The following is a 27040-nucleotide window of genomic DNA, read 5'->3' as shown; positions in this document are numbered from 1 at the left end:
ATGTTCTGGAACTGGAGGCAGTTCGCAGGACTCTCCTGCACTTCATGGGGGAGGCCACTGGCAAGACCATCCGCTTGTTCACGGACAAGACGACGGTCGCATGTTATGTGAACAAATGGGGGGAGCGCACTCGGCAGACCTCTCCATGCGGACTGAGGCTCTCCTCCGTTGGTGCCACAGCAAGGGCATTGCACTTTCAGCGAGACACTGAGCAGGAAAAACCAACTTCTTGGCAGATGCTCTTAGCAGGTCCAAGAGTGTCATACGCACAGAGTGCACCCTGGACAAGGACAGCCTTCAGGGGGTGTGGGAACAGTGGTTTCGGCCGATGGTGGACCTTGAGACTTCCCACTTCCGTCTCTTCGGTTGCCGACCCAGAAGCGTGGGCAGTGGATGCTCTCTCTCTAGATTGGAGCAGTCTGATTGCCTCCGCGTTTCCTCTCTTTCCAATTCTGTCCAAGGTGATACGGAAAGACAGATTGGAACACCCGCAGCTGATCCTCATTGCGCCGAAATGGCCAGTCCAGACCTGGTTTCCGGACCTTCAGTCCCTGACACATGTTCCCACCCCTGGAACTTGAAACCAAATCTCATCTGCTGAGGCAGCCTCGCTCGGGCACTCCGCATTCCAATCCTCAACTGCTCCACCAGCACGCATGGCTGCTGTGCGGTCAGAACTGTCAGCATCACCATTGAAGTCCTCAACCCCTCGGTCGGCCTCTGTGTCGGCTGTGCTGACCAAGGGGTGTGCCTCCTCTGACCTCCTCTCCATAGTCACCAGAGCAGGGAGGCAGGGAACGGAGACTTTGTATGACTTTCGCTGGAAGAAATGGTTGCGGTGGTGTACAGCTCAGGGCATTACCCCTACGAACCTTACGAGCATGCAGCTGGCCAATTTTCTGGCCTTCTGCTCCTCGGTTCATCCTGTCTGCTAGTTCTGTGCGAGGGTACAGGTCTGCCTTCTGTACCACAAACAGCTTGGTGGTTCCGCCTTTGAAGCGGATTGCCTGCTCAGAGAGGTGGCTAGGGGTGCCCCTCTGAAGGAAGCTAGAGACCCCAGAAGAGTGCCTCTCTGGGACTTGTTCCTGGTGCTGGATTTCATTCGAAAACAGCCCTTCCTACCATTCGGGACTATTCCTTTTGACATCCTCACCCTCAAGACCACTTTCCTTCTGTGGCTGGCCACAGGCAGTCGTAGAAGTGAGCTGCATGGGCTCAGTGGAATGCCACAAGATCTGGCCTTCCACAGAGATGGTTCCATCACTATTCGTTTCCTTCCAGAGTTTCTGGCTAAGAACCAAGACCCTGAGGTTCCTTCCCCCTCTCTGAGGGTCAGACCTTTGTCTGATATTCTTGCCCAAGATGATGAGGATAGGCACCTGTCCTGTTCGGTGTCTCAAATATTATTGGGATAGGTCTCGCCATAGGCGTTCTTCTCAGAGGTGTCTGCTCATCTCCCTCAATGAGAATTACAAGAAAGACATCGCTGCAGGCACCATTTCCCGCCAGGTTTCCCAAGTCATTCGTAGAGCCTACTCTCATGCACACAGGGATATCAGCTGTCTTCATCCCAGAGCACATGAAATGCGGGCCATAGCTACTTCGGCTGCTTTCCAGCACTCACTGCCAACGCAGCATGTCTTGGAGGCAGCCTTCTGCCGGTCTGAGAATCCCTTCATCAACTTCTACCTCAGGAATTTCCGTATGACCAGGGCTGACGGTTCCAAGGGGATTTCCTTTGTCGCGGCTAACACTGCCGTCTCAGTTACAAGGGCTCCCCATATGAACCAGTAGGCGTTGCCCTCCTCCATTTGCTTTAAATTCTGCATCAGTTTGACATGGTACAGTATATGACACCAAAAGGAGGAGTTTGTATTATACTCCATGTTTGGTGTTAAATATACTTAGCATGTCAAACTCGAATGCCCGCCCGTCCGTCCCCGCGTCTCCGCCGTGGTTCTCATGGGGCATTTTTGTTCATGGCCACGGAATGATTAAGCGCTTATAGTTTTTAGAGGCGTTTGATTGGCTGAGAGCGGTGGGCCCGTCTTTTCACTGTTAGCCGCGCGAAATTTGGCCAAGCAGAGCAAACCAATAGGCCTAGTTTGCATCAGTTTGACATGGTAAGTATATTTAACACCAAACATGGAGTATAATACAAACTCCTCCTCTCTCTGTCAGTCTTTGTTTTTCTAAGTCTCTCTCGTCTGGACTCAATGGTATGGTGCATGTTAGGTGAGGGGAGGACAGGGTTATTTGTGTGTGTAAGGGTACATTAGTGTGTTTGTATTGGAAAGAAATTCTGTGTATATGCAGAGAAGATGGGAGGTTTAAGAGAGGGTGTATATGTATATTGGTGTGGGTATGTATGTATTCCCAACACTTTCTTTCGTCTCATACTGTCAGCTGTGTTGCAACTTATTGACTCATTTGAGTAAAGGTAGTGAGTGTGTAGTCACCTGGTCTTGGTTTTCCATGTGTCTCTGATGTAGCAATGCATCCAGTGCAGTCTCCACTCCACTCTTAACATAGACACCAGTCCACACTCAAAGTTTTCAAAACTCATTAAAGTCGACTGAGAGAGATAAGGTGGTGGCTTCTTCTCCGGCTCTCTGCATGCTGTCACTCACACACACTCTTACTAGGAAATACATACACACTAGCTTCGTAATACACACATGCTCACTTTTAATACAGACATGCTCACTACGTAACACACACACATTAACTATGTCATAACCACAGGCACATAACGCTCCATAGGCATACAATTCTACATCAGTGTGTGTATGTACATGTATATAGTTATTGTCCATGGCAAACTTTAACATTGAAATTTTTTCAGCAAGTGCAAGTTGTTTAGGAACCAAACATGGTAAGATGGTAGATATGCACAAGACCTTTCCAAGATAAGCAGGGTGAGAGCTAAAAAGTCAATGTCATTATTTGGCAAAACAGAAAAAGCAAGGTCTTGTTTTTCTGTGTGTATGTCCTGTGGTCAATAATACAATGGAGTCTCCCGTCGGTCCGACGGATGAGTAGGCAGGCAGGCTTATCTGTCGGTGTGTGTCCTCATATGGGAGAAGAGGCCAATTCTGGATGCGCAGCACTTCCCACAGGTGTTGCAAGGCAAAAACGTCTCCAGAAGTTGAGCCCTGCTTCCTTTGCTCACGCTTCTCCTTAATGGCCAGCGTTCTCTTGTTTTCAAACATCTTTATGCCACTAGATCACAGCATCCTCCAGTGAGAGCGGTCAAGGGCATCAGCTTCCCAGGAAGCGATGCCTATGTCACAGGCTTTGAGGTTTGTCTTCAAGGTGTCCTTGAAGCGCTTGCAGGGTCTTCCAAGTTCACGGTGGCCTTCCTTCAGCTGGCCATACAAAAGCATCTTCGGGATCCTGCTGTCTGTCATGCGGACAACGTGTCCTGTCCAGCGTAGCTGGCACTGGATCAGCAGGCTTTCGATGCTGGGCAGGCCGCTCCTCTCTAGGACCTGGAGGTTGGAGACCCTGTCTTGCCACTTCATGCCGAGGATCTTTCGTAGGCATCTCTGGTGAAACTGCTCAAGTTGTTGAATGTAACGGTGATACGTCATCCATGTTTCACAGCAGTACAACAAGGTGGTCAGCACAACAGCTCTATAGGTTTTCATCAGGGTACTGAGCCTGATGCCTTTGTTGTTCCACAGCCTGTTTTTGAGTCTGCCAAAGACGGAGCTGGCCTTGGCGATGCGCAATGTCACTTCTGCATCAAGGGCTCCATTGCTGCATGGGGTGCTGCCCAGGTAGCAAAACTTGTCGACTGACTTGATCTCTGTGTCATTGATCTTGATTGCAGGTGGGGGGGAGGCGCTGGCGTTCTGTGAGCTAGCTGGTTGGTACATGGACTCGGTCTTGCTGAGGCTGATGGTGAGCCCAAAGTGCCTGCAGGAGGTTGAGAACCTGTCCATTATGAACTGCAAGTCCTCATGGGTGTGTGCAGCAAGTGTGCAGTCATCGGCGAAGAGGAACTCTCTCATCAGTGCCTCAAACACCCTGGACCTGGCGTAGAGTCGTCGCAAGTTGAAAAGTTTGCCATCTGTGCGAAACTGAATGTAGATGTCCAGTCACAGTCTTGGAAGGCATCAATCAGCATGGCAGAGAAGAGAATGGAGAACAGTGTGGGTGCCAGGACGCAGCCCTGCTTCACTCCATTTACCACAGGGAACGGATCTGACATGTCAGTATTTTCCTGTACTCTCGCCTGCATGCCGTCGTGGAATGACTCAGTCAGCTGGATTAGGCTCTCTGGGAAGCTGAACTTTAGGAGGATCTTACACAGACCAAGGCGGTTCACCGTATCGAAGGCCTTAGTCAGGTCTACAAAGACCATGTGGAGCTCCTTGTTCTGCTCATGGCACTTCTCTTGCATCTGGCGTACGGCAAACACCATGTCACATGTTCCCCTGCCTGAGTGGAAGCCGCACTGCGCTTCAGGGATGACTGTGTTGGAGACATGGTCAACCAGTCTGTTCAGTATGATGCGGGCGAAGGTCTTGCCGGTGATGCAGAGGAGAGAGATTCCACGGTGGTTATCGCAGGATGTTTTGTCTCCCTTCCTTTTGTAAATGTGGACAATAGAAGCATCCTTGAAATCCTGGGGGACCTCCCCTCTCTCCCAGATAGACTGGAACAGGGCGGTCAGCTTGTCTGTCAGCGCCTCACCTCCATTCTTGTAGATGTCAGCCTGAATTCCATCCACTCCTGGTGCTTTTCCTGATGTTGTCAGCTTCAGGGCCTTCTGGGTCTCCGCCTTGGTGGGAGGGGCAGCTAGCGAGTCATTGACTGGTAGCTGTGGGAGGGCTGCAATTGCCTCGTCAGATACAGATGAGTCCCTGTTGAGGAGGGTGTTGAGTGCTCTGCACAGCGGGCAAGGATGTCTTTCTTGTCTGTCAGGAGGGTGGTCTGGTCCAAGGCTCGGACAGGGGTTGATTCTGTGACTCTCAGCCCATACACAGCTCGGAGACCATCATGGAATGTCTTCATGTTGTGAGCATCAGCAGCAGACTGAAGCTCTTCGGACTTTCTCTCCCACCAGGTGTTCTTCATCTCGCGCAGCCTTTTCTGTACGAGTTGCTTGGTTTGCAAGAACTGGTTCTCCTTCCTCTGGCAGTCTTTGTTGGAAATGTGATCCTGATGCTGTATATGCAGTGTGTTCAGGAGCTTGGAGATTCCAGAGTCGTTCTTGTCAAACCAGTCTTTGTGGCTCCTCTGTACAAAGCCGAGTGTGTCAGCTGCTGCTGTGTACACAGCATCTCTAAAGGTGCTCCATACCTCTTCTACATCAGTCGATGCAGGAATTTCTTGGAGAGCTACTTGGATTTGCTGCTGCAGCACGTCCTTGGTGATTGGGAGGAGGTGGATGTTCAGCTTCCTAGGGGGTTTCTGCCTGGCTGGTTGGAGCTTGCATGCAAGTCTGATGTTCATCTTGCTGCGTACCAGGTCTGACCAACAGACTGCTCCTTTCATGCAGCGTGTAATGGAAACATCACCTCTGTCCCTCTGACGGACAATCACATAGTCCAGCATGTGCCATTGCTTGGAGCGGGGGTGCATCCGTGTGTTCTTGTACTTGTCTGCTTGTTGGAAGAGGGTGCTGGTGATGGTCAATCCATGCTGCGCGCAGAGCGAGGGCAACAGCAGTCTGTTGGAGTTGCACTTGCCAGTGCGGTGCTGTCCTAGGACTTTTGGCCACGAGAAGAAGTCCACACCGACATGGGCATTGAAATCCCCAAGGATGATCAGCCTGTCCTTTCTGTCTACCGCTGAAACGGTGCGACTGAGCTCCTCATAGAAAGCTTCTTTGATGTCATCAGGGTTGGTCATCATCGGGGCATAGCAGCTGATGACTGTGGCGAAGTGGTCCTTGGACAGCTTCAGACGCAGGGTCATCAGCCTGTCATTTATCCCATGTGGAAGGCTGTCAAGCTGTCGTGCAAGTTTGGTTCGTATGGCAAAGCCAACGCCTGAGGTTCTTGGGGTGCCATCTGGCTTCCCAATGCAGTAGAAGGTGTAGCCCCCTCCAACTTCGTCCAGCTGGGTTTCACCTGCAAACCTGGTTTCGCTTAGGGCTGCTATATCTACCTGGTAGCGATCAAGCATTTTAGCAATGAGCGCTGTGTGTCTTTCTGGTCTGTCGTCTCTGTCTAAGAGGGTGCGAACATTCCAGGCACCCAGAGTCAGGGCATGACTCCTGGTTCTTTTCTTCTGTTGTTTTCGACCGCTTTTGTTAGATGTCCAAGTAGGTGCGGTTTCCTACTAGGTGCTAGGTGAGGCAGGCTTTGTTTGGGGATCCTTTTATCTCACCTTCCCCATGTGGGGAGAGCAGTGTTGTCCCTAAAAAGGGCTGCTCTGACACTGTGGAAGGATACGGGCACCGCATCTGCCCCAGTCTACGGCGGACGACCATCACCCCACAGCCGCCTGTGTGTAGAGTCGTGACTGGGAACTGCCAGCAGCATCCTCTGCCTGTCCCCGTTACCACTTCTCCATCGCCGCAGGGCTTGGGAAAGCTGGGTGTTGAAGGGTTAGCTCGTCGTTCCGACAATAGCCTGACCAGCACAGGTGACTTTTTTTTTAGTGAGGTGGAGTTGTGCAGTCCCTTCCCCACTCTCTCGCCTACTGACGCTCACAGTCCCACAGGTGCAGATACTGTCACGTGTAGGATGGCCTTGGCAGGTGCAGGTTTTTTCTTCAGAGCTCCGTCTCCTAGGGGGACTTCCAGCCAAGGATAAGAGCTGCCCCTGTCCTGTGGTCAGTTCATTGCTAATCACATGTGAGTGTTGAAGGCCTTGCTTCATTGAACTAACTATAATGCATGTGCTGGCTGTTGGCAGAGGTGCGGGCAGTGCGCCTAGCCACCAGTCGTTTGGATCAGCTCCTCCCAGAAGTGCTGCCCACTGTGAGTGCTGTGGCTCGTCACCACGGCAACGAGGCAGCTGTGCGGCACCTGAAAGGCCTGGTGCAGGAGTGGGGGAAGGAGACAGAGACGCTTGTGCGAGCTCTGGACTCCATGACTGACCCTGCAGCCTTTTTAGATGTTACAGGTGTGTGGGCATTCAGCTTTAAAAGGATCATCATTTTCTTGTTTCATTAGATATGTATATACATGTGTGCAGCTCTTCAGTCCTGAGACGTATTTCAGTTTTTTGTTTTTATCATAAATGGAAGGTCCGTTTTCTGAAAAAAAGCAGCAAAAAACGAAGAACCCCCCCCCCCGCCCAAAAAAAATAAGCGCCTACCCATTCATGTGGTCAGTCCAAGAGAGCAACTGAATGGCTGTGCCCACCTTCCTCCCTTCCCAACCTTCCTCCACCTCACCCTTCCACTCCCACTGGCAGAGCTGTCAAAATCACAGCAGCACTATCCCCCCCCACCCCATCCCCTCACCACCCTCCCCCCTTCCTGTACTTTGACTGCGATCTCTCTCTCTCTCTCTTGCTCTCTTCCCATATCTGTCTCTCTCCCCATCTTTCTCAGTGTCTCTTTCCTGTCACCTCCCACTCCTCCTCATCTCAGTGTTAAGGACCTGTGTGCTGATAAAAAGGAAACCGCCATTCTGTAGAATCATATTCATAACTGAAATCAAGTCAATAGAGACATGACCACAATTTTCCTCCTGTCCTTCTGATCCCCTCACTCACCCCTCTTGCCTCCCTCCACCAGATATCACTTCCCATTTTCTCCCCCATCCTACATGGACAGAAGGGGATGGCAGAAAGGATGGGGGCAGAGTGGGGGGTGAAAGTCCAGTTATAGGCTAGGGAATTTAGATTAAATTTTGCGTTAGATCCAATTGGGAGCAAAAAAACCGTTCTTTTTACAGTGAAATAGAATAAATCATACTGATCACACTGATATAATGTTTACCACTGTAGTGGGCCAGGAACATACTTAGATTTTGATTTTTAATGTCAAGATTTGTGTGCTTTTATTGCTTCTGCCTGTGTGAGAGTGCCTTACAAGGCAAGAACATGTGATGGTTACGTAAGCGTGGTTTGTTGGTCATCAGAGGAAAGCATGTAGCGTGGTACATGTGACTGACTGCTGTCGCACTGAAGCTGATCTGTGGGCAGGACACTGTGGCAGACAACAGATGCTGTACAGAGAACTAGTAAGATAGGTCTTTGGGGTCAAAAGGAAACAAACATTTTCAATTTCATGTATTTTATACTAAATTGGTATAAGACGCAAATTTGCTTTTATGAATGTTTTCTGGTTTCCAGCTTCAGCACGAGATTATTTAGTTCTTCAGTACATTTTTGTTGACATTTTATGCAATGCACAACTTGGAAATACTTGAGGCTCTGCTTATTAACATGTAGAATATAAATATCCAAATATGTGTTAACCAGGTTTGTTTGAATGAACATTGCGGGAGCACTGTCCAGACAATTAATTCAGAAAGTAAGGAAGGCAGATGATGGCAAAATCGACCAACATCATGTCTTGTTGTGAAAAGAACGGTATGAAATACATCTTTTTCTTTGGAAATAAACCGATATTTGCAAATGTGACTCATGAACCCTGGCGAAGTAGACGTCAATTTAGCGTGGGATATAATTAATGATGATAATAATAATCCTATTGATAATATTAATAATGATGATAAATCATGTATTTTTTCAAATGATTAAAAAAAACTTTGTTGTAACATGAGTAACATTGAATCCAAGTTACCCAAACTAACTTTCCTGACATAGATGTTTGAATTACTGGATTCATAATAATGCTGATAATAAATCTGTCATGCAATCCTTAGTCCATGCAACAAAATCAAACAATGTCTGAGCAAAATTATGTATTTTATCAATGATTACCTAAAAACTTATGAAATATGCAACATAGAACCCAATATACCTAGACTAACTTCCCCACCCTGGATGATTTTATTTTTTTCAGAAACATAGCAGGCACTCCATTTTCACATTAATTCTCTCCAGTACTGTTTAAAGTGCTACTGTTCATTATATTATGAAATGGGAACAGTATAATTAATATCACTTGACAAAAGTTATCCTCTTTATCTGAATAATTGCGATAAAAGCACCAGGTTCTTTGTATCTTTTTATTCTATCAATAGACAGAAAACTGATTGGCTTTATCCTCTAAGTGAACAATTTTGTAGGATTACAGAAAAGCAAAATGTAATAAAAGTAAAACTATGAGAAAAAACAAAATAAAACAAGAACAAAGCAACAGCAACAACAACAAAAACAAACACTAAGAATAAGAAATTTTATTATCTGCGTAAAACAGAACGGAAGAACATGTGTTCCATGTCCGAACGTAACACTTGACTTCATCTCAAGCACTTCTTAACGTGAAATGCTTCAAACTTAATTTAAAAAAAACAAGAGAGGCAAGGCCTTCAAGACTCACTTGTGATACACTTAAAAAAAAAAATCTAATCGTTAAAATGTGTTCTGTATTTGTTATTATAAAGCTTCGGGTTAAAAGAAAAAGAAAAAAAAAAAGTCCTAATATTCGAACCCCGTGTGTTCGGATGAAAAGAAACTGTCTCATCCATTACACTATCATGGCTCCTTAACTGACGTTCAAAAATATAATATTTAAACATGCTTTTCTTAAAGGGCGATAAATCGATTGCGGTATTCACAGTGAGAATCACTGTTCAAATCATATTATTCTGGTGTATCTTGGGCATTCGAAAAATCTTTAAGGACAATTAAAAATTCTTTTTAAGTCCGCGGTAAAGGAGACGTGGCTATCGCCGCAATCACACTGCAACATTTAGCCGTTTTCTCTGGATCTAGATAGATGTACAAGTTTAGTTACACCCGGTTGACATGGTTGATTCAGTTTCTCTTTTATGTTCATTCTAGTTTATAGTTTTAAAGTTGATATGAAAATTGGGTATTTTGTTAAACTAATAGCATGTAGAGCCAAGTACAAGTACTTTTAAAATGTTATATGAAGTGAAAAGGACTTCATTTTGAGAAAAGTCAAGACTGGAAATTTTTTTGTTTCATCAATTCAAGGATATTAACTCTCATGGTTTATTAATTTTAACTGTGAATTCCGACTGATTCTACGGATATCTTTATGGCAGTTTGGGGCATAATCCAGTAAGTGATGAGGCGTTCACAAATCTTTCTTTGAATAAATATTTAATGGTCTTCTCCAACTTTCCATCACATGTTATCGTGTATTGTCAATTGAATATAGGATTGAACGGACAGGTCAACAACTTGAAACAAAATGGCGTCGTTCGCGTTCGCGAAGAATATGAGCACGTGCTTTGAATATGTATAAATATGTGTACGCAATTGATTTTTGCCCATGACCTTCAGGGCTCAGCTAGTAGATCTATAAAGTCCACTCATCGTAATGATTTTAGTATTTTCTGAAAAAGACGACATGGGCGAATGAACATAGTGAAAGCCCTGTACACTGAGAGTAAAACACACAAGCTTTTTATGTATTGAGTATAATTTCAAAATGTAATGTTTAAGATGAGAAAGATCAGTTTAAAGCAAATTAAGTCCCCTAGCATTAATTACAGATTAATTTCCCTTTCTTACTACCTGCACCAAAACGTTTACAAAATAAATGTAACTTCCATGCTTAGCAAAAGAAGTTCCTGTTTGAACAAAAAATGATAAAAATGACTGCTCTTGTTGTTGTGTCAAAATATCATATCAAAGTGCCAAGTTTAGAGAACAAAAAAAAAAAATATATATATATATAACAGTCAATGCTTTACGGAACGTCTTTAAATGTACACATTTAAATTGACCACTTGAGTTTTTTTTATGGATCCGTATAAGTGCTCAGGTATCTTGGTAGACATAGATCACATCTTACGTAATTTGAGCTCGGTTTCAAAGATAAGATACAGATTCTTACACTTACCATATTTGAATTTAGAAATAGACAGTTTTGCTATCAACAGAGTCGTGTTGATTTGTTTTCTCTTTTCATGATCTGGGATATCCATTTTCGTTGTACCAAACAACGCTACTTTTTCATTCATAGGGATCAGTGTATTGTAACGGGAGAGAATGAACTGTTTCACATGTTTCCAAAAGTCAGATAGTTTGGGGCAAGAGTAAAAGGCGTGTTCAATGTAATCAGTTTCTTGACACCAGTTGCAGGTGTTTGTGTTTGACACCCCCATTTTTGCAAGCAGAATATTCGTTGGGTAAATGTTATGGATAAATTTGAAGTGGAGTATTCTCAGACGGGATTCATTTGTGCATTCATAGGCTAGGTTGAAATAGTCTTTGATATTGATGTCTAGTTTGCGCTTCCAAAATTGTGTTGCACATATTTCATGGTTTTGTTTGAGGGCAAAGTCTTTTCGGATTTGTTTGTTAGATAACGTAGTGAGGTATCCCTCTGTTGTTGCAATGTCTTTGGGGGTATCCTCTTTGTGGGCATCGTTGGATAGATGCTGTTTCCATTGTTCTGGTATTGCGTTTATGATGGCATTGTATTCGAAAAGAAGGCCCGGGTCAGTGCCCAGTTTGCGTTCTACTTCTTCGTATGTCATTACATTTCCATGCTGCCAAAGATCCTGCACGATAAGAATGCCTTTTTTGCTCCATTTGGGAAAGTGTAACACATTACCTTTGTATTTTACATTTTTGTTGTTCCATAGCGGTTCCGTTTTTATATTTTCTATCGGTCTGTCTTTGTTGAGAACGGCAACTGCTTTTATTACCTCTCTCCAGAAGAATGACTCCAGCTTTTTGATGTCTTTAGGTAAGATATTACAGCTAAAACTGCAATAACTGTCCTTGAAAGGTGACATATTTTGTCTTGCAAGAATGCTCCAATGCGCTTTTGTCTCTCTGAGGAGTCTAGCTGCCCATTTGACCAGGAACATTTGCTGCTGGTGTTCGATGTTGATCATATTCAAGCCACCATCTTCTTTGTCAAGGCTGAGGACGCCTCTTTTTATTTTTTCAAAAGCTTTTTTATTATTAAACTTTTTTTTCCACAAAAACCTGTACATAAATGTGTTAATGGTGCTGAGGACTTTGACTGGTAAAGCCGATACTTGCAGGACGTGTGAGAACTGTGACAACAAAAACGTCTTTGCCAAGATAACCTTACCGTATAGCGATGGGTTTCTTCGTTCCCATCGTTTAATCACCATAGTTATTTTTTCGATTTTAGATTTCCAGTTTTCTTCCAGTTCCGAAATTTCTTTGTCTGCTGAGAAATATATCCCCAGAATTTTCAGCCTGTCAGGTCTTATGGGAATGCTATTTATGTCGCCTGTTTCATGCTTTCTTGACCCCAGCCACATTCCCTCTGATTTACTTTTATTTAATTTCAGACCTGAGTATTCTTCAAACTGAGATACAATGTCTGTAGCTATCCGAATGTCCTGTTCATTTTTTAGAGTTAATGTTGTATCATCTGCGAACTGTTTTATTTTAGAGGTGTTACTTTCGTTGCACATATCTCCTAATGGCGTCAATTCAATTCCTCGAATCTCTTTATTGTTTCTAATTCTAATCGCCAGTATTTCTACTGCTAGTACGAAAAGAAGGGGACTTAGTGGGCATCCCTGTCTGATTCCTCGTTCTGTTGGAAACCAATCAGATAGCCATCCACCATTGTGAACACAACTTTGTGTGTTTTTCATTACAGTAGAAACAACATTCTTAAATATTGGGCCAAAGTTGAAAATATCTAGTGCTTCGATGATACAATCTTTTGATATTGTGTCAAAGGCTTTAGAGAAATCTAGAGCAACTAGAGCACCTGTTTGATTTGTTGTATTGAGGTGTTTAGTTAAGTCATCAAAGAATCTCAAGTGAACTGCTATATTTCTTCCCTTTATGAAACCTACTTGGTCTTCATTTACAACTGTTCTGATGACATTTTGGAGTCTCGTGGCAAGCGCTTTCGTGACTATCTTATAGTCTGTATTTGTGAGAGTAATAGGTCTATAATTTGTGAGGTTATTTTTGTCCAGGTCCTTGCCTTTATGGATTAATGTAACAATTCCTTTCTTCATTGAGAAAGGTAATTCTCCTTCCTTGATGGCTTCTGTAATACAGAGAAGGAATGGCGTTTTTAGTTTGTCCCAGAACGTTTTATAAAATGCTGGTGTGAGACCGTCACTTCCAGGCGCCGAGTCTTTGTTTAAGTTTGTGAGAGCTACTGTTAGCTCGTCCAGAGTTATTTCTTTGTCACAGAGGTCTTTTTCTTCTTCTGTAAGTACTGGATAATCTTCGTTGCTCAGGAAATGGCCTCTTATGTTTCTTCCTTTATCTATGGTTAAGTCTTTCTTGTATAACTCTGTATAAAATTTCTCGATCTGGTTCAGTATTGTCTGTGGATTGTCTGTCGTGTTTTGGTTTATGCGCAGAGATGATATTACGTTCGCGGCTCCTTGGGCCCTTTCAAGGCGGAGAAAGTATTTTGTGTTTTTTTCCCCGTCCTCTATCCACTTGACTCTTGAACGAATCTGAGCACCTCTTGCTTCTGTTAGTTCCTGTAGTTCTATTTCTTTTTTTAGTTGTTGCGCTTTCATTATCATGTTTTTATCAAGAATGCTTTGTGTCAGATTTTGTTCAATGTCGTGCAGCATTTTGATTTTTGCATGTTTATTTGAAGCCCTATTTTTGGCGATTTTTGAATAGTTGATACAGTAGGACTTGTATTTAACTTTAAACATTTCCCAAGCTTTTTGTGGATTTTCGTCTTTATATTTTGAGAAATGTGAATCTATAAAATCGTTCGTTTCTTCCAGAAAACGTTCCTCTGATAGCAACGAGCTATTAAACTTCCAGTATCCTGGACCTCTTTGAAACTCGTTTGCGCTGAATATTGCTTTTACAAGTTTGTGGTCTGAGTGGGGAAATAACTCAATGTCTGTTTTCTGCACGAGTGCTTGGGAGATAGTGTCACAGAAAATATAATCAATTCTCCTTGCTGTGAAAGGAGTGGGTCTTGACCAAGTATATTCTTTGTCGTCAGGGTGGATAGATCTCCATGTGTCTTCCAGGTCTAGAGAAGATAACATTTCCATGAGAGCTTCATTTTCTCGTGGTGAGTGTGGTTTGCCCGCGATGTTATCTAGATGGCTTATTGTTGTGTTGAAATCACCCAGTACCCACAAATGGTCGTAGTCTTGCTTTAGCAGTAGGCTGCCCAGTTGGTTTATGAATTCTAATTTATCTACGGTCGAGTTTGGCGCATAGCAATTAGCGATGATGGTTATTTTGTTGTCATGCCTGACTCTAATTAGTAGTATTCTCTCTGCTGCATGAATTAATTCTGCCTGAATCTGCTTAAGTTTGGAAATGAGGATAATGAGCCCATTGCTTCTTTTAGTTCCTGCACTATAGAATATGCTTCCCGACCATTGTCTATCGATTTCGTGCATCACATCATCTGTAACGTATGTCTCCTGCAAACATGCTTTGTCTAACTTTTGTTTTCTGAGGAAGTCAAATACAACTTTTCTTTTTAGCTTATTTCTCAGACCCCGCACATTTAAAGTACCAATACATATATCGTGGTTCATAACTGGTATGGGGATAGCATTTCTTCAAATTTCTGTAGCAGATAACCAAAATCATTAATCATAAATCACAAGTCCATAAAACGAAGCCAAGGGTCGTGAGGGAAAGGTCAGACCGGTGGGGAGAGAACACGTGCTAGGTGTCGGCCCCCTCCTGCATGCTGTCTGCTTTCTCTTCCTCTCCTCTTGCGTTGTCCGGGGCCACTACAGTCGGCCGTTTGCTGTCCGGCACTGGCGTTGTGGGAGATTCACTCCTCTCCCTTTTTACTTTTCTTCCAGTAAGGCTTGTTGTTGCGGTGTGTGCGCGCGCCGGCTTCACGGGACTGGCTGCTTTCTGGCCCTGCGTGTTGCTCGCATCACCTCTTTCGCACACTGGCACTTGCTCGCCTGGCAGTGTCAGTGCTGGTAGACTGCTGCCCTGTGGCTCGCATGCTGCTGGTGTTTCATCTTCCCTAACTTCTTCTTCCTCGGCATTGAGGGGCACCGAAGAGGGGCAGTCCATTATTTTATGCCCCTGCTGCAGGCAACCTTTGCAGACCACCTCCCCTTCACAGTTAGCTGCCACATGTCCCTCCTGCAGGCATTTGTTACACTTTTTTGGTTTTTGCTTTTGTTCTTTATGATAAATGTCTGCAGTGAATACACCGATTTTCATGACTGGCCTCAGTGGTGTGACTGGTACCGTGATGTACACGAAACGGCGGCCAGTTTCAAACTGGGTCAGTCGCCCGTCGGGGTTTCTTGCCAGCTCATTTCTGAGAGATGACCGTAGCTCTACCCCTATCTTTTTCAGAGCTGTTTCTATTAGTTCGTTATTGATACCAAGCGGGATGTTATTCACCCACAGCTTTGTGGTGGGTTTTTCATCCCCCTGGTCCTTGTTAACAAAAGGATTCCTATCCAGGAGAGACACTCGTGCTCCCCTAAACAGGAACCCTTCCAGTAACAAATGGTCTCTTACTTCTTCATTTCGCGGATATATCCGCCACAGACCGCGAATCCGCTGCGCCCCCCGAATTGTTTCTCGACCGCACGCAGCCTCCGCGGCAACACAAATGTCATACACTGTAGGTAGCGTCTCGTATGTAGGGAGTGCCCTGGTAGTAATGTATACTGGTTCCACGGCCGGCGGGGCTGGCGTAGGCGCCGCCATTGTGGCTCCAACACTGGAAACTGCTTTCTCCTGGTCTTTTTCGCTCGTTCCACACACAGATGTCGGCGAAAGGAGCACAGTATAAACACACAGTGTACTAATTCGCTTTTCTCACTTACAAACCTGGAGCTAAATCCTTCGACATATCGAAGCCACTATGTTTTTGCAAAAAAAAGCACAGAGCACAGAAGAGCGTGGCCTGCCGACATCGGAGGCCAAACCGGAAGTCATCTGAAGCTTTATAGTAACAAATACAGAACACATTTTAACGATTACATTTTTTTTTTTTAAGTGTATCACAAGTGAGTCTTGAAGGCCTTGCCTCTCTTGTTTATTCTGCTTCGGGGGGAGGGGGGTCGAAGTGGAGGGGGCGGGGATTGCCCCCATACACCCCCCAACATAATGTGTGTTACACAACCCTGTCTTAACTCATTCTACTCCAGGTATGAGTTAACTCGTACCATAGTTACTTCCCCTATGGACCTGGTATGAGTATTCTCGTACCAGTATACTATTCTAATTTGGTACAGTTGATACTCTAAACAGATCTATTTACAGATTCCGGAAGCATGAAAACGACCTCCCGAAACCTGGAGGGGGTCAGGCTGGTGTTCTCCTGACCCACTCCCGGGAGGGTCACTACCTTGTCGTGGTCGGGAGGCTTAGTGGCCAGTGATCGAGCGAGCTATGTCGGCGGGGGCATCAGTGCTTCTTGGGGTTTGGTGCTCTGGTCCCAGGTCTTAATTGACAGCCTACATAGCCATCGTAGCTGTTAGGGCTGAATAAGTGGTGGTTTTGTACTGATGCCCCTGATAGGGCTTCCCATGCCGAACAGGTCGTGAGTGAGGCCCAAACTAAACGTGACCCACTGTCCCTTTCGCTATTCTTTGTTCTTCTTTTTACCGCCTCTTTTCTGTCCTCAGCTCCCCATCAAGCCTTCTTTTCCACATTCTTTTTTTCTCTGCGGCCTTCTTTAGGCCCGCCGTGTTTGCCGTGCGGCGCGACCTGTGATGGAGGGGAATGAGATCCTGGGGATTGAGAGAGCACGCTGCTCTCAACACATCCCTTTGGCTCGGACCTCTCCTAAGACAGGCGGCACACATTGGCCCGTGTGTGTCAATCGGCTACCCCTTCGTGGGGCTGGGTCAAGACTGGCAGTTTAGTGGCTGACGAAGGTAACCCCCGTAGTGCTCGGCTCTCTGTCCCCGGGAGCTGGGCATGATCGGGGGGGAGCACGTTGGAGCTGGGCTGCTGGTTGTATATCCCTCCCGAAACCTGGAAGGGGTCAAGCTGGTGTTCCCTTGACCCTGGCCCCTAAGTTGGACCCCATGGTGGGTGGGTAAGGGAGGGATGAATTCACATTTTTCTTTCAACATGAATCCTAAACAAATACACCCCCCCAAACTCGGAAAAAGACGACGACAGGGAACGGACGACTCAGACTCTGAGTCGGAGGTCGTCGAGACCTCTGGTTTTTGGCCATCATGGCTAGTGATGGAGGGCGCTGATGACGACAAGCCCTTGTCAGCTCTCAGCCCCTTCGCTGTCCAGAAGGGCTTTCAGTGCCTGGCAGGATCGCTCAGATCCATCAAGAGGCTGAGGAGCGGAGCGTTTTTAGTACAGACAGAATCCAAAAGACAGACACAGCTCCTTCTGAAGGCGACCACTTTCGTGGATAGGGCAGTGAAGATTTCCCCTCACAAAGGTCTCAACTGCTCTAAGGGAGTCATCAGATGCCCGGAGTTGAAAGGTGTGTCTGAGGCCGAGATCAAGAGCGAACTGTCCTCTCAGGGAGTGACCGATGTGTACAGGGTGACGGTGAGGAAGGGGTCGGACAGAGTCCCAACCAACACTTTCTTCCTCACCTTCTGCTGCCCGGATGTCCCCAAGGACATTCGGGTCGGATACCTGCTAGTTAATGTCAGCCTGTACGTACCGTCCCCTCTGAGATGCTTTAAGTGTCAGAAATTCGGACACGTGAGAGACAGATGTAAGGAGGAAGAGGCGTGTGGCACCTGTTCGAAGGCGGCGCACCAGGGCGATTGCGTCAGTGCAGCCCTGTGTGCGAACTGCGGAGGTGGCCACCCGTCCTCATCGAAGGACTGCCCCGCCTGGAAGAAAGAAAAACAAATTCAGAAAGTCAAGACAGAACAGAAAATTTCCTTCTTTGAGGCAAGGAAACAGGTGGAGGCCGCGTCGCCTAGGACGTCGTATGCCTCTGTCGTCAGATCCGGGACGGTGGACGTCGCAGTCCAGACGACGTCCACAGGAACGCAGACGGACGACTTAACCGCCTCGTCGGAACCGTTGGCCTTGGGTGGAGGCGCTGTGTCCACCCCTTCCCATCCTGCGCGGCAGTCCTCAGGGGCTGCTGGGCGGGAGAGAAAAGCCTCGGGCGGAGGCACGTTGTCCGCCTCCCGCCCCACCCCACCCCCCGGCCCCCCTCGCCCCGCCTCTCGTCTGCCTGGCCCTCGGGCTGGCGGAAGTGGCCGGAAGCCCCCCGCACCTCCAAAACTCAAGGAGGGGAGGGCTGCGGCCACGGCGGGATCGGGAGGGGCCGAGGTGGTGGATATTTCGACCCGGTCGGAACCTGAAAAATTTATGTCAAAGAACAAATATTCCATCCTGGCGGACCTTGAGCCACCGCAAGTGGAGGAGCAGGGGGTAGCGATGGAATAGGCTGCTGCTTTATTTTTTTTATTTTTTAAAAAAAACACCTTTTTAATGGCAGTGATCCACTGGAATATCCGGGGATTCTGTGCCAACTTCCAGGAACTCCAGCTGCTTTGTCGTGCTTTGAAACCTTCAGTGCTGGCACTGCAGGAGACTCTGCAAAGAGATGGCAAGGTTTTATCTCTCTCTGGTTTTAACTCCGTTTTTAAACCCGCTCAACCGAAGCAAGAGGGGTTGACGGGAGGTGTCGCTCTTTTTATTCGAAAGTCCCTTTTATACAGTACAGTTCTTTTAAGCACCCCTTTACAGGCGGTGGCAGTCAGAGTCACGCTCGAGAAAACCATCACTGTCTGCTCTCTCTACCTTCCCCCTTCCGTCCGTGTTCTGAGGCAGGACCTCATGAACCTGGTCGACCAGCTCCCACGTCCGTTTTTACTGTTGGGCGACTTCAACGGACACTCCCCGCTCTGGGGAAGTGAGATGACATCAGCCCGAGGTCTTCTCTTAGAAAACCTTCTCTCTGACATGGACTTGTGCTGTCTTAACGACAAGTCTCCCACTTACCTGCATCTGTCCTCTGGAAAGCTCTCGTGTTTAGATCTGTCGGTCTGCGATCCATCGTTGGTCCTGGACTACGAGTGGAAAGTGCACGACGATCTGCACGGGAGTGACCACTTTCCTGTCATCCTCCGCCCCACAGATGGAGAAGGTGACTCTCTGCCTGACCGCCTGTACTACGACAAAGCAGACTGGAGTTTTTTTTACCACCAAGATAAGAGCTGAGCTGCAGGAAGAAACAGTATTGAAAAGCAAGGACCCTGCTGACGCTCTGACTCGGATCGTTTTAGATTGCGCCAAAGCAGCAGTCCCATCGTCTACCTCCAAGCCTCAGGTCCCTAGAATGCCCTGGTTCAACGCGGAATGTCGGGAGGCCCGCAAGTCTCGGAAGAGAGCGCAGCGACGCGTCTTTCGGAGACCGGAGTCCGATAGCGTTCGAACCCATCAACAGCTGAGGGCGAAAGCCAGGTATGTTTTTAAAAAGAGCCAGAGGAAGTCTTGGAGAGATTTCTGCTCTTCCTTAACCTCCAACACACCCAAGAAGAAAGTGTGGAGGGTTTTAAAAAGAATTAAGGGCAAAAACGCATGCCCGACCTTCCACCATCTTAAACTTTCAGACGCTCTGGTCACAGAGAAGAAAGCAGTTGCCAATTTGCTTGCCTCCACAATAGAACAGAACTCGAGATCTGCTAACAAATCTGCTCGCTTTCTTAAAACCAAAAACCTGTCAGAAAAAACACCATGTAACTTCTTTTCCGACAACACAGAGAATTACAACCTTCCTTTCACAATGAACGAACTTAAATCTGCCCTTCAGACCTGTACGGATTCCTGTCCAGGAATGGACGAAGTCCATTATAAACTCCTAAAGCACCTTCCCCAAACCTGTCTGGACACCCTGCTTAAAGTTTATAACCACATCTGGGTCACAGGCTTCTTTCCACCCTCCTGGCGGAAAGCCCTCATAATCCCGCTGCCGAAACCGGGAAAAGACCCCTCGAACCCCTCCAATTACCGCCCAATTGCACTGACCAGCTGCGTCTGCAAACTGATGGAGAAGATGGTCAACGGTAGACTGATGTGGAAACTAGAGACCGACGGCCTTCTGGCGAAGGAACAGTGCGGTTTCCGCAAGCATCGCTCTACCGTTGACCATCTGGTTCGTCTGGAAACCACGATAAGAAATGCTTTCGTCAACAAACAACATGTGGTGGCCATATTTTTTGACCTGGAGAAAGCTTACGATACCACGTGGAAATTTGGTATTCTTTCCGACTTGCACAAGCTCGGCTTCCGAGGACACCTGCCTCAGTTTATCCACAATTTTTTACAAGACAGACAATTCCAGGTGAGAGTCGGCACCACCCTGTCCGACATTCACGAGCAGGAGCTGGGTGTCCCGCAGGGGAGCATCCTGTCGCCTGCTCTGTTCAGTATCAAAATTAATGACATCGTTCAATCCGTTCAGAAAGGATCGGACAGCTCGCTGTTCGTGGATGATTTTGCTTTATATGCAACCGGCAGCACGTACGCCAGCATCCAGCGACGGCTTCAGCTCTGCGTCAACAAAATCCAGTGTTGGGCAGAGGAGAATGGCTTCACATTTTCGTCCTCCAAAACTGAATGCATCCACTTTCATAATTTTCGCCAATTCTATCAGGACCCTGAAATCCGTCTGGGAACATCCACCATCCCGGCGGTCAAGGAAGCCAGATTTCTAGGGGTCGTCTTCGATCAGAAGCTGAATTTTCTCAGCCACATTAAACAGCTGAAAATATCTTGCCTAAAAGCCCTGAACATCATCCAAGTTGTGGCACACACAAACTGGGGTGCTGATAAGAGGACTCTCTTGCACCTCTACAGAGCCCTGGTCCGGTCCAAACTGGATTATGGAAGTGTTGTATACGGCTCGGCCAGACCGTCCTACCTGAAACTGTTGGACCCTGTACACCACCAAGGGCTCCGTCTCAGCTTGGGTGCTTTCCGCACCACCCCTGTGCACAGCCTGTATGCAGAGGCGGGGGAACCACCTCTTTCCAACCGCAGACTGAAGCTGACCCTGAACTATTATTTGAAATTGTTTTCGGAACCTACAAACCCTGCTTACGATGCTGTATTCAACAACCCTTTCGATAAGAAATTTACAGACAACCCAAACTGCATACCTCCTCTCGGACTCCGCATTCAGCCGCACTTGGAAAATGCCGATCTGGATGTCGGTGGCATCTCAGATTTCTCTAAGTTCCCTGACAGCCCCCCGTGGACCTTTACAACACCTGAGGTCCGATTCGATCTGGCCTCGTACCGTAAGGACACCACCAGCTCTCTGGCCTACAGAACCTACTTTTCGGAACTGTGCCACAAATTCCCCACCTTTCAAGGCATCTTCACTGACGGTTCCAAGTCAGAGGACGGAGTCGCCGCATCTGCGTTCTGTCCCGCCTTTCCTGACCGGCCCTCAACGGAACACATCCTGTCTGACAGCTCGGTATACACCGCGGAACTGACTGCACTGGTCCTGGGGTTAAAAATGGTTCTCTCTTCCAAACAGAAGAGATTCATGATCTTTTCCGACTCCTTATCAGCCCTGGAGGCGATCGCCTGCAGGAATATCACTCATCCCAAACTGCTGGAATTTTATGAAACTTTTACTCTCGCAACGAAGAAAGGATACGAGGTTGTGTTGGCCTGGGTTCCCGGACATGTTGGCATTCGTGGTAACGAAAGGGCGGACCTGCTGGCCAGGAACGCTGTAAAGAAAGAATTGTCCAGATCCTTGGTACCCTATACAGACATGAAGCGGAAGGTCAATTCTTACGTTAAAGATCTTTGGCAAGAGAAATGGAACACCCAGATAGACAACAAGCTCTTCCAGATCCGTCCGGACCTGGGGGAGACCCTCCCTTCGGGGGTGAAGAACAGAAAGGAGGAATCTGTGCTGTGCAGACTGCGTACGGGGCACACTTTTTTTACTCATTCTTACTTGTTGAAGGGGGAGGAGGCCCCTCGATGCGTTCCCTGTGACGAGCCTCTCACCGTGAAACACGTGCTCCTTGACTGTTGGGATCTGCATGACGTTAGACGCAGACATTACACGGCGGTTTCTTTGAAGACTTTGTTTCGTGATGTCCCTCCGTGGGCGCTGATGGACTTCTTAAAAGAAGTGAACCTTTTTAACCAGATTTGAAGGTTTTAAACTATGGAAGTTTTTTTTTAAACTTTGGAGTGGAAAGTTTGAAGTGGTTTCTCGTTTTAATTGGTTGTTTTTTTTAGCCTTGTAGTAGTAATTGACGCGGCGATAGCCTTGAGATGGCCTTAGTGGTCGGCGAGGCTCTAAGCACCATAATTTCATTTCAAGCATGAAAACGAAGCTTTGTTTGACCAAATAAATAGACACTGCTTCATCGATTTTCGCCGTTTTAGTGAACAACCCTACTTTTACTGCAGTGGTCTTGTGCTGGTCCAGGGGAGCTGTAGCAGGCATTTAGCTGTGGGATAGAATGAGCTAATACACTGAATCACACATGAAAAATTACTGTCCGATTATCTTTTTTTTCCAGAACAGCGCATGCGTCAAGGAGTGAACGTGGTGCGGGGGAAGGTTTGTGAAGGCAATGAGGAGGAAACCAGAACAGGCCTACGCCAACTGTTGGCTCATGCACGGCGCATGATGCAGGTGGCCACCCATGTCGTTGACCACCACTGTGATCCCCTCTTCCGCAATGGGCTCATGGTCTTCATACAACAACTGCAGGAAGGTAAACACTCCTGTCACAGAAGGGACAGGATTCTGCCCCAACCCCAACAGACTCTGCTATTTCTGTGTAACTGTGGTGAGTGAGATTGTGTCGTTATGCTGTCAAAACATCATAAAGAATTGCATCATTTTGCAATATTTTTGTGAGATAGATGTTGATTTTTGACTCACTTGTGTAAACAAAGTGAGTCTATGTTTTAACCCGGTGTTCAGTTGTCTGTGTGTGTGTGTGTGTGTGTGTGTGTGTGTGTGTGTGTGTGTCTGTGGTAAACTTTAACATTGCCATTTTCTCTGCAAATACTTTGTCAGTTGACACCAAATTAGGCATAAAAATAGGAAAAATTCAGTTCTTTCCAGTCATCTTGTTTAAAACAATATTGCACCTCTGGGATGGGCACAAAAAAAGAAAAAAAAGAAGCCAAATTATATGCAAACTGAAGTTACTGTTATATTTATATTAATTTATTCTCTAAACTTGGCACTTTGATATGATATTCTGACCCAGCAACAAGAGCAGTCATTTTTATCATTTTTTGTTCAAACAGGAACTTCTTTTGCTAAGCATGGAAGTTATATTTATTTTGTAAACGTTTTGGTGCAGGTAGTAAGAAAGGGAAATTAATCTGTAATTAATGCTAGGGGACTTAATTTGCTTTAAACTGATCTTTCTCATCTTAAACATTACATTTTGAAATTATACTCAATACATAAAAAGCTTGTGTATTTTACTCTCAGGGTACAGGGCTTTCACTATGTTCATTCGCCCATGTGGTCTTTTTCGGAAAATACTAAAATCAGTACGATGAGTGGACTTTATAGATCTATTGGCTGAGCCCTGAAGGTCATGGGCAAAAATCAATTGCGTACACATATTTATACATATTCAAAGCGCGTGCTCATATTCTTCGCGAACGCGAACGACGCCATTTTGTTTCAAGTTGTTGACCTGCCTGTTCAATCCTATATTCAATGGACAATACACGATAACATGTGATGGAAAGTTGGAGAAGGAGACCATTAAATATTTATTCAGAGAAAGATTTGTGAACACCTCATCACTTACTGGATTATGCCCCAAACTGCCATAAAGATATCCATAGAATCAGTCGGAATTCACAGTTAAAAATAATAAACCATGAGAGTTAATACCCTTGAATTGATGAAACGCAAACATTTCCAGTCTTGACTTTTCTCAAAATGAAGTCCTTTTCACTTCATACAACGTTTAGAAGTACTTGTACTTGGCTCTACATGCTATTAGTTTAACAAAATACTCAATTTTCATATCAACTTTAAAACTATAAAACTAGAATGAACATAAAAGAGAAATTGAATCAACTGTGTCAACTGGGTGTAACTAAACTTGTACATCTATCTAGATCCAGAGAAAACGGCTAAATGTTGCAGTGTGATTGCGGCGATAGCCACGTCTCCTTTACCGCGGACTTAAAAAGAATTTTTAATTGTCCTTAAAGATTTTTTGAATGCCCAAGATACACCAGAATAATATGATTTGAACAGCGTTCTCACTGCGAATACCGCAATCGATTTATCACCCTTTAAGAAAAGCATGTTTAAATATTATATTTTTGAACGTCAGTTAAGGAGCCACATTAGTGTAATGGATAAGACTCATCAGAACATGCGGGGTTCGAATCTGCCATTAGGACTTTTTTTTTCTTTTTTCTTTTTCTTTTAACCCGAAGCTTTATAATAACAAATACAGAACACATTTTAATGATTAGATTTTTTTTTTTTAAGTGTATCACAAGTGAGTCTTGAAGGTTTTGCCTCTCTTGTCTTTATTTTATTGTTGTGTAACATCATATACTATAGTTTTTGGTCTTTGTGTGAATTTGCATTTGCATGTGCCAATCCATTTTAGTCAAACTATATTTTAGAAACCTAAACTAGTCTACCCTAATAAATGAAACAGGTACATATAGATCACAAACAACCCATTAATATATTCAAATGGTCACAGAAGTATTTTACAGTTTAAAGTGGAAAAACAGACCTTTTGTTAATTAACACATAAGATTATTTTATATACCATAAAGACAGCAGTGGTGGCCAGCTACATTGTGTTGACTGGGGTTGGTGATGGTGAATCAGCCAGGTGGGGGGTGAAGGAGGCCAGTCAGGCAGTGCTAGAGGACCTTTCCCATGCACGTCTGGTGGACACTCTTCACCGACGTCTTGTACTGCTTCTGGATGCCGCTGCTGATGTGCGGCAGGGAGTGAAGGGAGACAACCATGTAGATGTCTTAAACCCAGCTCGACAGAGAGTGCGACAGAGGCATCATGAATCTGATAGTCCCTCTGCAGGTAAGAGTGATGGAAATGATCTTCTGTCTCTACTAATCCACCCAGATATCTGATAGTCCCTCTGCAGGTAAGAGTGATGGAAATGATCTTCTGTCTCTACTAATCCACCCAGATATACTGTAAGAATTCTTTATATAATAATGGTGTTTCGTTGCAATAATATTACTGTCAGATAAAATTAATCGTCCAGTATTCGGGTGCCTGCAGCATGTCGTTAATTCAGATTTTTTTTGTATTTTTCAAATTATTTCTTTGTTGTGCTTCTCAGCATCATTTCAGAGAGTCAATGGATAATGTTGATCAGTATGTTTCATTATGTGAAAGAGTGAATATGTGTAATTGTTAATTTGCTTGCATGTGTTTGAATGTGTCTGTCATTGTATGTTAAGGAGGCAGAAGCGCCAAGACAAAGAATGTGGTCCTGTACCCAAAGAGCACCCCAAAACACACAGTTGTTCCATCCACAGCAAGTGATGTGACCACCAGGAACACAGAGCTGCTGAACGAAGTCACAAATTTACCACCACCAATCACCTTTACCACTACCACTACCACACAGCATCATGCTACAACTCCAATTGTCAAGGCATTAGCTGCTCATGATATTCCTGCTTCCCTGACAAGCCAAGGTGAAGGTCAGAAGAGAGCCAGGAGAAAAGTGGAGAGAGAAGCCAGTGTTAAGCATGGGGAGGTTGGCCAACGCAAAGGTCAGTGTCGCACTACTGAGACATGTATGACTAATGGGAGCAATGATACACTGATGACCTCATGATTACAGCTATTTTCTTGGAATCCGTAATATGGACTAGTGATGTTAGCTTCCCTTTTGGGATCAGTGAAACAGACAGATTGGTAGATATCTGAGTATGTTTGTCACTGACAGAAATAATCAATCAACAAATGTTTGTTTCTTGAACTGTGGCCTTCCCAGGCCCACTGCCAGCATATCTGCAGTGACTGACCTGATGAACAGCTTGTGCAATGCCAGTAGACCTATTGCAATGGACATTATGGTTTTCACCATTCTGTAAATCTGTGTGTGTAACTTGAGACCACATGATAATACACTACTGTTGTGTTTTTCTTGGTGATTAAAAGACAACAAATTAAGCAAAGTAGTGGTGTAAAATCAGAATTGGAATGGTTATAAAAATGGAGTAAGGCTCCCATAACAGATGACCTCAAATGTAAACATGCATGCAGGAGTTGTGGCCCACTTGTGCAGGAAGAGAAGACAAGAAAACTGCCAGTTGACATGTTGCAGGGGAGACAAGCCTGATGGTGCAGAGTTGTGGGGAAGGGCTGGTGCTGTCTGCCCTGGGGGGAGAGAAAGGGGAGGTGAGCAGGTGGATTGGAGACATTCTGGGCTGGACGTCACACCTGGGCGAGGTGGCTCTCAGCCTCTTCAACCACTGCCACCAGGCCTCTCACAAAAGGTATGTGTGGCACTGAGTGTAATGTGGTTTTATGTGAATGGTGTGTGTGTGTGTGTGTGTGTGTGTGTGTGTGTGTGTGTGTGTGCGTGCATATGAGTGAGTAAATGTGTAAGAGTGTGTGTCTATGTTCAGGGAAGATGATGTATGTGTAAAATGTGTAGAGCTGCAGAAATAAAATAGAAATTCAGAACCTTAGTACGTTTAGGATCAGTACTTTGTATGAAATTTCAGGTTTATCTATAATTTTGTGTAGATTGACATCAGCAGGCTAGCTCACCTAGCCTGTGGTATTGTACATTTTATGCATTATAATTGATGGACACCATGCTAGTGAGATGATGGTGGACTGTGTGTCATTGTGGGGGAATTCCAGTGACTAGATATACACACATTTGGGTTTCTTAACTCAAATGAAAAGCATGAGTTGTTCCTATGTGTTACTCAAACAGTGATAATTGAGCAAAAGTTTTTTCAAAACTTTCCCAAGCAAAACATACAGATAGAAATGAGTTTGAAACTGGAACATCTTAAATGAAGTCTTTGATCAGTTGCAACCTCTTAGTAAGGCAGACTGTAAACTATTTGGTTAAATG

At 45.5% G+C, this 27040-nt stretch overlaps 1 protein-coding gene across 3 annotated transcripts in view; it reads left to right on the top strand.

Annotated features, from left to right (window-relative positions):
• The window catches only part of LOC143293831 (uncharacterized), a 208714-nt gene that overhangs the window by 73890 nt on the left and 107784 nt on the right, over positions 1-27040 (top strand). For all 3 annotated transcript variants that reach the window (XM_076605113.1, XM_076605112.1, XM_076605111.1), the window contains exons 8-12: positions 6873-7082; positions 22487-22684; positions 24799-25011; positions 25401-25718; positions 26276-26447. In XM_076605113.1, the coding sequence (XP_076461228.1) occupies positions 6873-7082; positions 22487-22684; positions 24799-25011; positions 25401-25718; positions 26276-26447 (1111 nt within the window). The remainder of the gene's footprint in view (positions 1-6872; positions 7083-22486; positions 22685-24798; positions 25012-25400; positions 25719-26275; positions 26448-27040) is intronic.

This window comes from Babylonia areolata, chromosome 19 (genome assembly GCF_041734735.1).
Source record: "Babylonia areolata isolate BAREFJ2019XMU chromosome 19, ASM4173473v1, whole genome shotgun sequence".
Taxonomy (NCBI): domain Eukaryota; kingdom Metazoa; phylum Mollusca; class Gastropoda; order Neogastropoda; family Buccinidae; genus Babylonia; species Babylonia areolata.
The sequence above is the reverse complement of the archived record's forward strand: the minus strand, read 5'-3'. Positions and strand labels throughout refer to the sequence as shown.